General features: G+C 37.2%; 1 protein-coding gene and 1 non-coding gene across 2 annotated transcripts in view; both read left to right on the top strand.

Moving 5' to 3' along the window:
* Nucleotides 1-742: 742 nt before the first annotated feature.
* On the top strand, nt 743-824 carry Trnas-aga (transfer RNA serine (anticodon AGA)). The gene has a single exon. It is a non-coding gene; the product is annotated as a tRNA-Ser (tRNA).
* Nucleotides 825-5,926: 5,102 nt separating this feature from the next.
* LOC145777328 (transcriptional activator GLI3-like) overlaps nt 5,927-15,374 on the top strand; it is a 45,079-nt gene continuing 35,631 nt past the window's right edge. The window contains exons 1-2 of the mRNA XM_082588685.1: nt 5,927-6,234; nt 6,939-7,072. Of these exons, the coding sequence (XP_082444811.1) occupies nt 5,933-6,234; nt 6,939-7,072 (436 nt within the window). The 5' untranslated portion in view covers nt 5,927-5,932. The remainder of the gene's footprint in view (nt 6,235-6,938; nt 7,073-15,374) is intronic.

Genomic DNA, 15,374 nt, shown 5'->3' with positions numbered 1-15,374 from the left:
ATTCAAACTTAAGCATAAAATAAGGGCATGAGATGATGATTCAAACCAACCAACCAACCAAAACCGACCTAAGCAGTGAGGATGAATTAACAGTCTGGTGACTGGTCACATTCTCAATCCTTAAAGAAATATAAATCTTAAAAAAAAAACTCATTGCTAATGCTTTACTGCGGCTACACAACGCTTGTAGTGTGTTATCGAGATATCTGTTTCATAAACAAGAGGAATCATAAACTAGATAAGTAATGTTGGAAAGCAGGCTGTAGTCGTTGACAATAAAAGTATTGTAGGCCTACCAAGTAAGCGAACTCTTCTTACCATGTGTGCAAGAGTTTGAAGGAAGTTCAATTAACGTGGGTTCGATACCAATAATGATCAAGAGATTATATCTTGGCAAGACACCATCACGTGCTCGAAGGTGAAATGAATATCAGTTTTCCTTCCCCTGTTCACTGATATGAAATCCTTACCCATCGAACATTGGCCTATTGCAGATACGACCAATCTAAAATGTTTGCTTGTCAACAAAATTCTTTTAACTTACGTTCTAACTTAATCTTCTCAAGTCTCAGGTTTAAGAGATGCAGTATTTTGGTGTAACTATATATATTTCAGTATAATGGATTGAATGTTTTGAGATAGGCTCATCGCGTTTTTTAAAACACAATAAATGATATTTAAAAATTTCTGCTCGATCTAATCAACCATGAGTGAGTCGCTTTCTACAGTTTAACGTTATCAGGTCGTTGTGGCCGAGTGGTTAAGGCGACAGACTAGAAATCTGTTGGGCTCTGCCCGCGCAGGTTCGAATCCTGCCGGCGACGTGTTTTTGTTTCTGCTTGTTATGAAAGACTTGTCAAGAACATTTCTAATCTATTGTTCTCAATGATATAATGTGGTCATGTTTTGTTGTCCTTAACAGCTTTTGTGTAAATTGGGTGTTTAATTCTAAATTGGCGATTCCGGTATTCATTGACTATTTGATTCGTTCAATTTACGACCAACTTCCAACATTGTAGCCTGGGTGTAGGTTATTACATCCCTGGACGAGAGACACTTTTTATTTTGACAGCAAATAATTACTTTTCTGATTATTCTCACACTTTACGCTGAGTGTTATCATGCGCCCTTGCAACCAAGAGCTTATCATCAGATCAAATTTCCAGCCATCCACTCAGAACTCGGGTCATAGGTCAATCAGCACGTGCTTCGGCACTGACGTGTCAACAATTCGATCTCGTTCCGAGCGTAAACACCTCGAGACAAATATGATCGTCATCATGTGAAACATCCATGTTGGTAAATTAGGGTTAAGTTTTTGTTACTTGTTTTCTTCCGAGAATAAAGATTGAAAGATTCAAAATCAAACAACATTTTAGGTAGAAATGCAATTATCAAAATGCAAAGGAATGACAAAGCTTGCTGCATGTCAGCTTGCTTTTGTTTATTTATTTTTATGTAACAAGTGCGTAAAAAAATTTAGAATGCGTTAAAATTTCTGATCAATATCTTCTAGAGATCCGTTTGGATCTTTGCACACACATTTAATGTGTTGTATTTATTCGTGCGAAAGAATAAATTTGCTTGTGTATAGTTTTTGAGTAAGTGGCAAAGTTTTAAAAATCCTTAAATTAAAAACTGAAACTTTATATCGGCCTTCCGTCAAAACGTATTGTAGTTTTATTGAGCACAAAGTCATTAAAAACGCATCACAAATTTGTGCTTCAAGTCCCATTTTTTTTACTAATCTAACCATAATCGTGAAGAGGTAATTTGATACTTTCCTATTCACCTATCCTACCATCTTCAAGCTTCCTTGTCACTCAAGTGCACAGATCAAAGGCTGCTTGCACCTGTCCAATTTCATTGCTTCGTACATGCGTCGTACAATGCAATGAAATTTGTCTAATATCATTTGAAACCAGTAACGGGTCGCTGACTACAAGAACCATACGATTAGTATTTAAATTGACCAAATATTCAGATGAAAATGTTATTCACTGCTTTCACAAGTCGATAAAATTCGAGTAAAAACTCAAAATCAACAAAATGGGTAACTTACAGTAGAAAGTCAAAGTCTGGTATGTTCATAGCTAACCACACGTTCAAATGAAATACAGTACTGTCAAATTTGAAAAACTTTGCTCTCTTTAATATTTTCTAACATTTTCACATGTTTCCTCAGTGGGAAAACAGCAAAGACAAATTTGAGGTAGACAAAACTTGCAAATCAGTTGCTTTCTACATTTATTTGACGTTATGAAGACGTTGAATCAATGTAAAAAGTACTGATTTGATGGCTGCTCTGTGTCTGATTGAATGGCTCGTATCTTTCTCATTGACACAGAAACGCGTTGACAGACGCGTTGAAGTGTCTGCCACGCTAATGCACCAAACGCACACTGAAAGCCCACATTTCTCAGTTTCAAATTTCCAGGCTATCCATTTGAAAAAAAATCAATCTTTTGTACATTGTTTTAACATCCGTAAACGCTTTATAAAACTTTTTGTTGGTTAACAGAACCTTCCCCAGTCAATTTGTCTACTGGAAGCAGTTAACTCTTATCAATAAGTGAATCAGTACAGTAAACCACTGTATATCAGCATCTGCAATCAAAAACTCGAATCCAATTATAAAAACCAATTTTGGCCCAAAAGAGTTGGATCGACTTGCTGATAGCATTGTCGATTCTTAGTTATGTGGACTACAATATATTTCACCAGATTTATATTTGAGAACTTTCCACAGTTTAAAATCAATAAACTTTTGTTGCACTAGCTAGATTTATTTTCAAAAATTGAATTGAATCTATTTGAACAGCTGAAGATGTTGTAACTAATAGCGAAATCGACTCTTAATAGATTACACTAAGAGGTTAGCTTGTTGTGCAAATGCCAGCGTTTGATGAATGCAAAATAACACTACCATTTTGAATTGATTAAGATAGCATGGATTGAATTTATTATTATCAGGCAGATATTGCAAGTAAAGGGGTAAAGAGAGATAAAGCAAGGCCGGTAGGTAAAGCAGGGCCGTTGTTAGGATATTTTGGGCCGGGTACTAATGAGATTTTTGCGCCCCAAATCAAGACATTTATTAGAAAAATGCGGTGCATCCAAAGAACACGTTGTGGTTTGTTCATGTTCCTGGGCCCCTTCAAAAGGCTCTGAGCCCCTAAAATTATCTCGGGTCCGGCTGCAAAAGTACCCACTAAACCCCCTGTCAACACTACTGTCTGTTAGGTCGCAACGATCATTACAAAGAAGAAGCATGGATGCTTAGTACCATCTCCAAGATGGTGTATCATCAGCTGGAGGTTTTTGGGTTTTGAAAGCGTAATGTCAAAAAAATTTGACCATTTCACATTGTTCAATCTCAAAACATTGTCTCAAATTCCAGGACATCTGTGGCCAAGTTTCAGATTTGTTACTTTCCCAAGTCCCAAGAATCTGAGAACCAACTGTTTTAATTATGAGACTACACCAAAGACATTACACAACACAGAGAAGTGCTTCAACTGTAAATAAATGTGTTGTTGTTTTTATATTCCGTAATTTTAACCTTTTGGTCCAACTCACCATTCATGTGGTTTAGTTTCATGTGCTGGTTTGAAGTTTAGACGGTTCACCTTCCTACGTTTCCTCTGCCATTGTTAGTTGGTGCTAGTCATTGTTGCGATGCAGTAGAAAGTTCTTGTATCTGATGAAAATGATTGGTTTCAACTGACCAAATCTTGGTTTTCTTGTATTGCAACTTTTTGATTACCACTTGAGAGAAACGACATCATTCAAACATTCGTGACACCGCGCAAAGGCAACACAAGATAAGACAACACAATGCAATGCACAACCTCTTGCGTTCTTGCCCAGTAAACGCGTTCACGAAAAAGGTCGTTGCGGTTTACATGAACCACGTTACCACATGACACTTTCTATCTCGTCCCGTGTTGAGTTGCAGAGACCAGTGGCTGCAGTGCAGATTTCAGAGTAGAATGAGGTAATTCTTAATTCGTAGCGTTGCAAAAATGCCGAAAGTTAATTTCATTTTATATCGAGACACAGACAGCAAATTCCGTTATTTTTACATTGATTCAACGTCTGTAGACGTCCATCAATGTAAAAATGATGGACTTTGCTGTTTGGGGAGAGAGAACTGCAGCATTTCCTATCCCAGCCAGTAGGATCGGTCGTTCCACGTTGATTTAACGTCAGGAAAACGTTGGGTCAATGTCAAAAGGACCAATTTTACCTGTGGGACCAGGTGGATTTTCAAACCTTCAGACTACTATCAACGTAATGATGTGTTTGTTGAACAACAATGATGCGCTTGTTACGTTTATCAACTTCTTTTTCTTACGCCGCCAGCAAGTTAGTCTTTATACAATGCACGTTTGTAGACGTTGAACCAATGTAAAAAATGCCAGATTGGCTAGCATGATAGTAACCACACAAATGGTCTGGGTTTCGTCATTTCTTAGGCAGCTACTTGTCGCTTCAAAAACCTTCTCGTCCGAGCGGTCTTTGGTAATTTGTTGAGGAAGTCTTCAAGTTGAAAGATAGAATACACGATTGTACATAGAGACCCCAAAACTTTTGAGGTAGTGCATCAAAGCTAAACGATATTTTGCCGTCATGAAAGTAGCCAAGTGATAAATTTTGTGACTGAAAGTTACTGCTTCTTGTTTAATCGATAACTTGTTTAAGACATTTGATAATTTTCTATTCGGATGAGTTTAAAGTTAGCAAGAGAGTGTGAGTATTCAGGAAGTTATAGATTGATACAAACAAGGCAGGCAATGTTGCAAAACACTTCAGGCTTGATGATAGATCCTTGTCAGCCCAAACATTTCCTTGATAAGATTGTGAAGATGGTTTTCCAGATGACAACCTACGACACTCCCGTGATCTGTGAAACCTAAAATACCTTGTAAAGATGTTGTTTCAATGTTGAATAATTATTGGTTTTGATGCGGTTGCAGAAGTAGGAAAGAAACGAGTGTGATGTATGGTTTTGTTTTGATTCAGTATCATCTTATGTAGAACTTGTACAAAACTAATTTTTTCAAAATAAAACTCCATCTATCAGAATATATATCAGGCTTATGTCAGTATTTTCAATGCAAGAAGTCACAAAAATGTTTAAAATCAAGCTTTTTCATTCGTAGAACGAGTCATTATAGCAATGGTGTATTTTCTTGTTCGCACAGTGTGGTCACACGCCCAGTAAATGTTTTCATCTGGCAACACAGCATTAACATACATTTAAATGTGAAATATGACAAAACATTGTGAGCTGTAATTATCTTACCCTTGCTCGCTAGCGCAACAAAAAGTTTGTGCCAAAAATACCAGCATAGATCAAACGTGCCTGCAAGGCGCACTATTGATCCAAAGGTTCTTTTTTTCATCAAATCAGTTCAGCTTTCTGCAGTAGCCTATGAGATGATAGAGGAAATGTAAATTCTCGTTAAAGACCCCGATTCACATTCGTAGGTTAGGCCTACCGAATAAAATTTAACATCCATCTCCAATTTGAGCTACCTGGGCTTTTGAAAATAACTTTCAAGCAACTAATCTACTTCTGTCGTCTTCATTGAAGAACTACAAAATAGTTCGCTATCAAAACTATTGACTTCACCAAATGTTTGACCTTGGAGGGAGCATAGCAGGTTGGCTTCTTGCTTGTTTTTTTAGCAGTTAGTTTGGCACCATAATTTTGATCAAACATGTAACAAAAAAAATTTCAGGGGCTAACTTGTTCTCAGCATCATCATTTTTTACCTCTATGAAAAAGAACTCATTGTAAACAAAAACAAAAAGTTGTAAAGCTCATTTGAATGTAAATGTATCACTGAAAGCACATTGTTCTTTTTTGCAGGGATTGTTGCATTGTGTAAGGTGCAATAGTTTGAAACGTGGGCTGTTGCGTAACATGGAAAACGCGCATAGTCGCGAATTAACCCATGCCATACGTCATAATCTAAAATCCGACACAAGATCTTTGGAATCCACCGCTGTATTGTATCAAGACAAAGATAATAAACATAGCGCTGGAAAAGAACAGTACACCTACTTTCCTGAAGACCGATACATCGAAGATTTTGATACTTCTCGGCCGTGTTTAGACAATTCAATTCCGGCAAGTTCTTCCACTTTTTCTCCGAACGAGTGTCGCAGAACGACTCAAGACGAATCGGTGGTGTCCTCAACTACCAACGATCACAAAGAGAAAAAGTAATTTTTATGTGATTTGTAATAGTTTGTCATTTATGGGGTTAGTTATCTCTCTCAGTATAAGATACATTTATAAATAATGTCTTAAAAAAACGATCTGAATACTCTTAATAATGGTTGTAGAAAAACTCAACCAACCGCTTTAGATACAACTGAATTATCTTTATAGGCAATTCATACTTCATACATAGGCAAACAAAAAATAACGATTTGATAAATTGCTTTGAGACTTTTGTTATTATTCCTTAATTTGGCTTCCCATGCATTCAAATGATGTTTGGAAGCCTTTTTCCGGAATATTTTCCCACGGACACATCGTTCCGTTGAAGTCGGTGCAAAGCTTTGTCTGTTTTTTATTTGTCATGTCCAGGCTTACGTCAGGTGGTTGAAGATTAGGGAGACAGGAAAGGCAAGGAAGCGAACTTTCCTGTCCACCTTCAGGTATGTCTTTAGGTGTTCTGCCAAAGACACAGCCGACTGCTCTTGAGAGGCGTCGAACCAGCATCCTTCAGGGCTCTCACCACGCGGCAAGGTAGGCCGCGGTCTCACCCGGATACACATATTTAGCCCGGCAGTATGAAAAATTGCACACCCCTGCGTTAAACTTTCAATGACGTTGACATCTGCACAATGAGTGAATTGACAAGGGTTTGTTTTGTCAGTTTTGCTGTTGTGATGTAACAACCAACTTTATGACTTTACAGAGGCTACGACCCTTCGTCCCCTCAAGTGTCGTCTAGTTCACGTCATCCGGACGATTTGCATCATCAGCAGCGACGTCATCGTCGCCAAAACCAAATCACAGAGACGGCTGCGGCATCCAGCACGACGTCATTTGGTTAGTGATGACGTCATTGTAGTTACACTCGAACTAACCGCGCATTGATCAATTGATTATTATTATCTAAGTTCGAATTGCAGACGTACCATTTCATTATGAAATGTTTCAGCATTTGACGAGCCGCCAGAAAAAATTTGAAAGATTGTTTTTTGAAAACAATGTACTTTGGTTTGTGAGGCCAAACAAAATTGTTTGTAGAGATTAACTCGAAGAGAATATTGAGTCACTTGGAAACATACCGATATTACTCTAGTCTGGTATAACTATTTCACCAATGCATCACATTCTGCAACCAATGGGAGTAGGTAGAAAAAACAGTTTGTCTGCATTGAGGCCACAGCGAGGAAAAATATACGTAAGGTTAAAGTGATGACAGTTACGTTTAATAAAATATACGATTCTCTATTCTACTAAGAATACAGTGATGTGTTGTCATTACTATCAGCATCCTTGTTCAATTCGGGTTGTTTCACCTTTTAGCACATCTCAGGTGAGGTCGTTATTTAACTTATACTTTTACCGCGTGTCGTTGTTTAATTTTTATCGTTACCTCGTGTCGAACCGGCGTTGATGCATTGAAAGCGCGAGGCATTCTTTACTTCGGTATTTGGTTGCAATCGGTTTTCAAATGGCTAGAAAAGATTCACATCATCATTTGTATCTTATCAAAAGGTAAACAAGCATTAGTGCTCCAAGCTAGCAAATCGCTCTTCCTTACGCCGTATCAACACCTGCCGACGTTGAAGCAATGTAAAAAGGGCGTGTTTTCTTACTTGCCTGTCACAGTTGGTTTAACCACATGATCATTCAGTAGCTGATAGGCAATCTATTGGATTTGCAGGAATTATCTCCTTCACATTGTTGAAAGATTACTGTAGATTATTTTGTAAATGTCAACCTCAGAACAAAAGTAGTAAATGCAAATGAGTGGTGGTGGCAACATCATTAGGATGAGGTTGGATTTTGTGTAGTTTACAATCCCTGAGATATTTCATTCCGACCTTTTGGTTTTCGGCACCGAGGAGGACTTGACTGAGATGGACAGAATGGCTGCATTTGTTATGCACATGAAATATTTTTGACGCAAAATAAACAAAAATAAGGATCAGGTTTGAGATGTAGATTGCCAGAGCATGGACTTCTAAATAGTAGCATCTGGACTGGAAACTCAGTGGGCAACATGAGGCCAAACAGTTGGTACAACAGTTGACCAACAGTGGACCAACAGGGTTAGTTACTTGGCTGTTGGCCCACTATTGGCCAGCTGTTGTACCAACTGTTTGGCCTCATGTTGCCCACTGAGTTTCCAGTCCAGATGCTACTATTTAGAAGTCCATGGCCAGAGGCAGAGGGGTTACGGGCTTGACCCCTTTCAGGCTACCTAATCTCTTTCTGGCACGTCATTGTTTAAACTTCTGATATCACGGGGTCGCTGTTGGGGCGATTCTCGCAAAGACTTCTCCATCGCTTCTTTGTTTCTCTCTGTGTTCCATTTCATTTTTCAGATCCTAAAATACTTTTGGCCGTGTTGTCGTCTTTATTGCTTTCTACTCTTTGTTGAACTGAAACACCTGACAACATTACATCATCAGTTACGTAATTTGCATTTGCAACATTATGTCAGTTGCATCACATCATGTAAACCTTGCATTCCACTTTGCTGCCATTTATTGCTGCAAATGGTTGCGTGCGTATTGCATTTGTTTTTCTTTATGAAATTGTAAATGTATCGCCATGCATCTGGCTAGCAAAAATTTTTGTATATTTTGAAAGATGCGACAGCAATATCTGACCAAGATGAACATGAGACATAATTGCAGCGAGGAAATTTTGCAGAATTGTGATAAATTCTTTTCTGATTTGAAATTTAAGCGTTTTATGTGTCTTCGTTTAAAGCAAAAAAACTGAATGGCTTAAGTCTCAATTAGTTATTGTGAGTAAGTTTCAAAGATTGAATTACTGGGAAGGACTTCGTTGATCTATAAAGCCGCATGTCAACTTATATCAAAGTTAAAACCACTAAAATGACTAACTTTTCTTTTACTTTCTTCTTGTGTTCATTTTAAGTTCTTGATTCATGTTTTACGTTATTTCGAATGTATATTATGTAAACAACTTGGCGAACTGTGTTTGAGATGAATTTCATGAAGCACGAATTTATCAAAGTATTGCATATTTTAGCATCGAATTGTCGCTCCCAGCCGCCTTCTGTTGGACCTGGGTAGCGTTTGCTTGAAATTGAGAAAATTTTCTGACTGAAAGCTTGAACATATAGCGGTGTTTTAACGTTGCAAAGATGTACCTACATTACCGCAGTTTTACTGTTCCTGAAACTCGTTGCTTCGGAGTCATGATGTTGTTCCGTTGTTGGCAGGGATAACATATTCTTAAGCATATACTACAGGTTTGTGCACCTGCCCAGATGACTATCTGTTTTATAAGAAACTGAATTGCATGTAAATTATACGTTGCCATACGTTAGATTGATTTTAAAGTGATATGTATTTGAAAAGCATATTTTGTCTCTTCGTAGATGAAACTCTGATAAGCCCAGGAATGCTCTTGATGTTCAAACTTTTCGCTTTATTTATGATCCAAACCAGTGTGACAATAAACACTATATTGATGCTTTGCCATTGGATTAATAACTTTCTTCCAAGAAAAGTAGCCTACTCATTGCTTGAAGAGTTTGGGTGACATTTGCAATGAACACCTCTTTTGCAGCAAGTGTTTCATATCTGTGTTGGAACTGCAGAATACACGTATAAAAACGTGTAATTTTGTTTGTCTTGTCAAGTGTAAATTCTCCATTTTTTTGAAATATTACGAACAGATATTTTTTTCATTGATAGTTTTGTAAAGAAAACAAATCCTGTCATTATTTTTCTTGCCACTTTTTCCAGGATCAGATCCGTTTTTCAGTAAACTAATTACGCGTCGTTTTGCGAGTCAACGTTACCGTTGTGACTTGTGTCCTTGATTGACGTATTGAAGGTGTCGGTCGAGTGGCAAGTTGTGATGGCGTTGACATATCATCTTTGAAGTTGTCAGAAAACTTGTCTATGATTTATGTCTAATATCACGTCTGCAGACGTTGAATCAATGTAAAAATGACGGATTTTACTGTTTGGTAGCAATGTCACTTTCTCCATACTGATCTTGGAAAAAAAACTGGCTTGGAAAGAATTGCAGCAGATCCATGTTTTCACCTCAAGTCTTTACGTTTAACTTTAAATGCTCAGTAATATTGACATCTGTCAATTGGTGCCTATGCACAAAACAATGAGGCCAGATGCTGTAATTTTAACTTGTCACTCACATCTGCAAACCCAGCAGCACATTTTCTATCCATTTAGTAATGACGACGCTAACGACTGGACCTGTTGAGTACATCATGGGCTGCTGATTGAAAAGTTAAAACGTCACAGACGTTTCGGAATTCAAACCACAACAGTATTTTCGATCAGTTTGAGAAGTGTTCTCAAACAATTATGATATATTCTATTTTCAAAGAATCAAAGTGAACACTTTGTGTCGTTGTCAATTCTCATAAAAATCGCATTTTCTAAGCAGTGCCAGTAAAAATTAAAGATGAAATCATCTTTATGCTTGGCTGCGCTGTCAGGTTCGATACGGTTTCCTGTCATTTTCCTTTTGTCGTCACGAGGCATTGTTTAAAATTGTCAATGGCAGAAAGCTTTAGAAACCTTACTTTTGTCGCAATCTGTAGCGCGGTCAGAGGGTTTTGTGCACTACACCCCCCTTAGAGACCTGTGTGACGTCACTATAATTGGGTCCATACTGATAATATTGTTTATTACCATTGATTCAATATTGTGACGTCACACAAGTCTGAAAGGGGTGTTTATAACCCCCCCTTGGTTGCGCTGCTGCTAACTTTTGTTGCATTGATCTCAATTTACGTTGGTGAAAGTAGGTTGTGTCAGCAAGTGTGCAAGAATATTTACTTGACTATGAACCAACAATTGAGTAACTTTGGCGATTGTGCTTGTATTAGTTTGGCAACAATGATCCACTTGTGTTGTCACAATGTCAGACATTGTTCGTTTATCTTAACACCACTTTCAAAGTTTACCAAAACTAATTAATGAACGCTGTGGACTATGTTTGGGTTGCAGACGCGGAAATGTAATAGCCGCAAGCTTCTTGTTGTTGTAGTTTTTGTTTCTTGATGTGTCTTGACTTTTCAAACTGACGCCTTTCTAATTTATGTCTGTTTGGGTTGTGTTGCCGGCAGAACCGAGTTGTACAAACCAGTTTGCACCCTCAATTTTGAACTAATTAATTTAACCTGTAACTTGCTCGCCTTCTACTACAACGCTTGCTTGTACCGGATTTGATTTTGTAAACAACAGTTCTCTATTACTTAATGTGCATATAACAAAAAATGTCGACTTAGAAATCTGAAATTCAAATGCTGGATTTTTGTCATGTTAAGCCAAATGTTCCGTAGATGAAACATTAGATCAAGTGAACGGGAAGGCAAAAAAGCTTTCATGTTCACCTTCAAGCATGTCTTTAACAGGGGTACCACACAGCCGTGGGCTCGCGGTTAGGGTTAGATCAATGTCCTTTTCAAGAAGAGTTAGTTTAAAAATTATTATAGAATATCTAATCAAAAAATAAAGAGCCCAAATTGTTGTCATACTAAACTCATGTTCAGCAAATGTTTGGAAAACTATACTGTCTTGATCTTCAGTGCTGTAAATATGTGCATCTTGTGTGCACATGTATGGCACTGAAAATGAAGACGGTTTAGTTTTCGAAACGTTTGCTGAACATGAGTTTAGTATCTACATTTTGGGTTCTTAATTTTTGATCAGATTGACCAGTCGTTCCAACCATTTTGCTCCTAAGATGTAGTTTGTATTCAATATTTGTAAGATTCTTTGATTATTTCCACTTGACAAGATCTACTCTGTTGAGTTGACATTGATTCAACATTCAACTTGTGAAGATCAACGTAAAACTACAGATTTTATTCGCTGGGTTAAAACTTACTTTATGATTATGAGGCAAGCTAATGCAAGTACAAGAGTAAAATACATGATCACTGCTTTTATATCAAGTTTATATTTTTTGCTTCAATTAAAATTCTTGAGGCGTTAGTGCAGCTTTAATGTCTGGTGGCGGTGGCACCATCGAACTCAATGGATCCACTATTTTTTTAACTCGCTTAAATGGAATTTTAATTTTGGTCGTAATTATGGGATCGGTTCAATGATTCGGCTCAAGAAAAAATAGCGATTTGGCGTCTCGCTAAGACACCAACAAACTGTTCTGTCTACACGTTGTTTCAATGTAGTTTGACAATAATTCAACGCAATTTACACCATTTTAGTGCTCAATTTCAGCTCGAAGTATAGAATCATGATGAAAGTAGAAACCACCTAACATAAAGCTATGGTTACTTTTCGTGATTTCAACGTCAATTAATGTCACAATAACGTTCAATTATTGAAGAGTTTACGCTATAAACAAATACCTCATCACGTAGCAATTATGTCTTGTACGAGACAAAGTGTAGGTGCCTTGAGATTTCGTAAAACCTCCACTCTGGTCTGGCTCGGTTCAACGAGGTATAACTGGCTCCATAATTATTTTGTTTTTTATTACACGAAATCTAAAATTGGAATTTAAAATTCTTGTTTCTTTACATCAAAAATTTCATGTTTGCATCTCGCAGTATTAAACGGAGGTGTTGGAATCAAAATATTCGATATGTTGCTTTTCGTTCTGGCGCTTAATTATTTGTTTCAGTTTTGTTCCATTTCGAAAAAAATAAAAAAATATTTTTTTACTGTCTGGATTTTAAACAGAACGATTTGAAAATTATTTGGAACTGCAGAGTTTGGAAAGCGGATCAGTTTATTGCTCCCCGTTACTCAGGGCATGGGTAGTGTGGTGTGATACCTAGAAAACCATGCTCACTTTATTTTGCTTTTTTTTCAGTTTTAGAGACGACTCAACTTACACAAATAATGGTGTTTTTAAAATCTTTTAAGTTTTCCAATACAACAAGCGTGGTAACAGATGCTGCCATTATAGCCCCGGCAACAGTAATTGATTACAAAAAATAAAAACTTACATTTCTTGTCTTCAAAAGGCGCGCTTACAGTTTGGTACGACCATTTGCATGAAACCTATCTGGGTTTATGAGGATCTTCCTTACAAAGCATTAAATCAGATTTTCACCTTTTCGTGGGCTGCACACGCGTCATAGACGATCACTGTAACTGCGAAGACCACCCAGGTTGTTGAGCGCTTCTACCCAAAACACGCTTTGCATTTATCTTGGCAGCACAGTTGGGCCAATTAGATTGTTTTTGACCTTCGCTATTCAGTTTCTATATTTTGTTGACTGCTGAACAGTCGTTAACATAGCTAGGACCTTCAGGCTGTAACAAGAGGCAAAAATTTTGTAAGTCGATATGAAAGTGCTTCATTCATCTTTTCTATTTTAAACTTTGGTGTTTTTGACGCAGATTTACTGTAATCAGACGTAATTTTAATAAAAACAGTAAATTTTTGTTAACTCATGAATGGTTGAACAGGGATAGTTCTAAAAGTAGTTAGACAAAGTCAGAAATATATTTGCTAAGAAGCAGTAGCAAGAGGTGTAATGTAGGTACAGGTACAGCCAGTAGTTTTAGCTGAGAACATGCTTTTAGACAAAGGACTGCTTTGAAGTTTGTAGCAGCAATAAATATGTTTTCTTGTTGTTCTATTTGAATAAGCTGAAGATTTATTATTGTAGCTACCTGGATGTTTGTGAAATGTCTCACCATTGCGTAGGCGGGCAGGTCCTGCAGTCCTGCACTAACGTTTCAATATAACAAAGTGACCGTTGAACGACTTGACACGTTGGAAATATTCTAGTAATTGTCCTTTTCACATTGATCTATGAATCAAAGTAAAAAGACAGATTTTGTAACCCCGGATTACTAGTGTTTATACTTAAGGAGAAAATTGAAATCACAATTCAACTTTACAAATGGTGCTATGTTTTGTTCGACTGGCGAAATATTTCTATTTTATTTTTTCGATTTCCACACGTTTTTGCGCCATCTGCATTAGCTCTCTGTGCGGTTGTTTTGCAAGAAACTTGCGCGACTGCCAATTGTTTCGTATTAATTGAGTCAATGGATTGTGAGTAGAGATGTAAAAAAACGTTTTTTTTTGTTTTTAAAAAAAACGAGCTCGTTTTTTTTGTTTTTTATCGTTTTTTTTTGTTTTTTATTCGTTTTTTTTGTTTTTTTTACTTATTTTGACATTAAATGTCTCAATATGCAGCAATTAGGGTAAACTCATTGCAATAGCGTCTCTTTCAACAAAGAAACAGTCTCATAACTTGTATAACTTACTTTAAATTAGACTATATGTCTGGTATAGGCCTATTTTTTCATTGCAATTTTGTAGATCCCAAGTCTCAACACACGAGCCATAAAGATTTCTCACTGTCTCAAATAGTAGTAACAGTGTCCTATGGTTGGCACATCTCAAGTAGCCTATTGTCTGTAATTTGGTCGAGCCAGTTGTTAAATGCAGTACCACACTCGTGTACAGTTTCGAAGCCACCTGGGATTTTAGTTAATGGGCATGTTAGGACCAGGTGGTCAGTGTCCTGTTTTTCTACTTAACACAAGCACTTTTGACCAGCATTCCACACCTTTTCCAGTACAACGTCAAGAGGTTGTTCCAGTTGATGTGCATTTGGTGCAAACTTGATGAAAATCACACAAGCGGTTCTCGAGTTATAAGTGAAGTAACCTTAGCCACTAGGTGGCTTCATAGATAAGAAGCAATAGAAAAATGGCAATATCTCAAGAACCGCTCAACATATTTGGATAATTTTTAGCTCTAGCCCATGTTTTTTGGGGTGGGCTATCTGTTTATGAACATTAAAACAAGTTTTGGCGACTACTTTTTCAGATAAAAAGAAATTAACCTTTTGTCGTTACGCACCAATAAAACCATGATGCGTAACTTAAAAAAAATTTTTTTTTAATCGGGTAGAGGAAAGGTTGATGAAAAGTTTGGCAAAAGCAGTGTAGTGCTAAAGCCCCAACTTTTAGCCCAAATTACATTTAAATGTAGTGAAAGATGGAAACATTTTGATGTTTTTTATTTTCCCTGAAGAGGTTCAATACTCCTTTGTGATGTCATAGTCATGTTTGTTTTCCCTTAACTACACCATTGTGCTGTCATAGACATTTTTAAAAGAAGTATGGTTGCACTTATCCATCCAAATTGAACTACTGTAGTTTGCAGGACCTTG

This window comes from Aplidium turbinatum, chromosome 9 (assembly GCF_918807975.1).
Source record: "Aplidium turbinatum chromosome 9, kaAplTurb1.1, whole genome shotgun sequence".
NCBI classification, from domain to species: domain Eukaryota; kingdom Metazoa; phylum Chordata; class Ascidiacea; order Aplousobranchia; family Polyclinidae; genus Aplidium; species Aplidium turbinatum.
This window is presented reverse-complemented; position numbering and strand designations above follow the sequence as displayed.